The 782-nt window shown below is 36.6% G+C and overlaps 1 protein-coding gene across 1 annotated transcript; it reads left to right on the top strand.

The window, feature by feature from the left end:
- Positions 1 to 320: 320 nt before the first annotated feature.
- Positions 321 to 753, top strand: Tsp_15581 (bromodomain adjacent to zinc finger domain protein 2B; the record flags this gene model as incomplete). Its single annotated transcript, XM_003367451.1, has 2 exons — positions 321 to 432; positions 500 to 753. Coding segments are annotated over 2 exons (366 nt in total), but the record flags the coding sequence as incomplete, so codon positions are not given.
- Positions 754 to 782: the final 29 nt, after the last annotated feature.

Raw genomic sequence — 782 nt, 5'->3', positions numbered from 1 at the left:
CAAAAAGGCTGGCTGCCCCGGGATGCCGCGAAGGAACCAAAAAAATTTGGTATTATTTTTTCAACCCCCCCTCCCCTTCCCTCTTCTTTCTTTTTATTTCTGGGTTTTTTTTAATGTTCCAATATATTAAAAAATTTACTTTATTTCATTTTTTTCTCTTCCAGCTGAAGAAATAACGAAAAAAGAAAGTGAAAAGTGCGTCAAGTTTCGTGTTCCCAGTTGAAGGATATGAAAGTTGAGCATGCAAAAAGTGGGATTTTATTGTTATTTGTGGTGGTGGTTTATTTTTTTTTAATAATAAACGTTTTAAAAATTTGCAGCCTCTTCCTGAATTTACTCCAGTAAAGCATTTGCAGTTGGATTCGAGCGCTTTTGCAGATTTGTTGATGGTGATGCAGTTTGTCACCACATTTGGTCATGTACTTAATATAAGTAAGTTTTTCTGGCATTCCAAATATTCAGTTGTTTCTTTATTGATTTCGATTTTGTTTTTTTTAAGAAAAATCTGACATTCCTTCATTAGCAACAATGCATGCCGGTTTGTTGAACAATCCACCTGATCAACAGGCTGTCGTCAATTTGACGAAAACATTGCTATCGTTGCTTTTGGAATATTCAAATCTGCCTACCGGTGCTAGTGCTATTTGCACATGTACAGGAGTGACTTTGAAAGATGAGACCGTTACCGATGCTAATTACAGTGAACTGTTGCGGTTGTTTTTCATTTCTCGCGATGACCCTTCTTGCCTGCAGGTAAAACAGAAATAAAAGCAAACGCAACG

Source organism: Trichinella spiralis (assembly GCF_000181795.1).
Source record: "Trichinella spiralis strain ISS 195 chromosome Unknown Scfld4258, whole genome shotgun sequence".
Classification (NCBI taxonomy): Eukaryota; Metazoa; Nematoda; class Enoplea; order Trichinellida; family Trichinellidae; genus Trichinella; species Trichinella spiralis.
The sequence above is the reverse complement of the archived record's forward strand: the minus strand, read 5'-3'. Positions and strand labels throughout refer to the sequence as shown.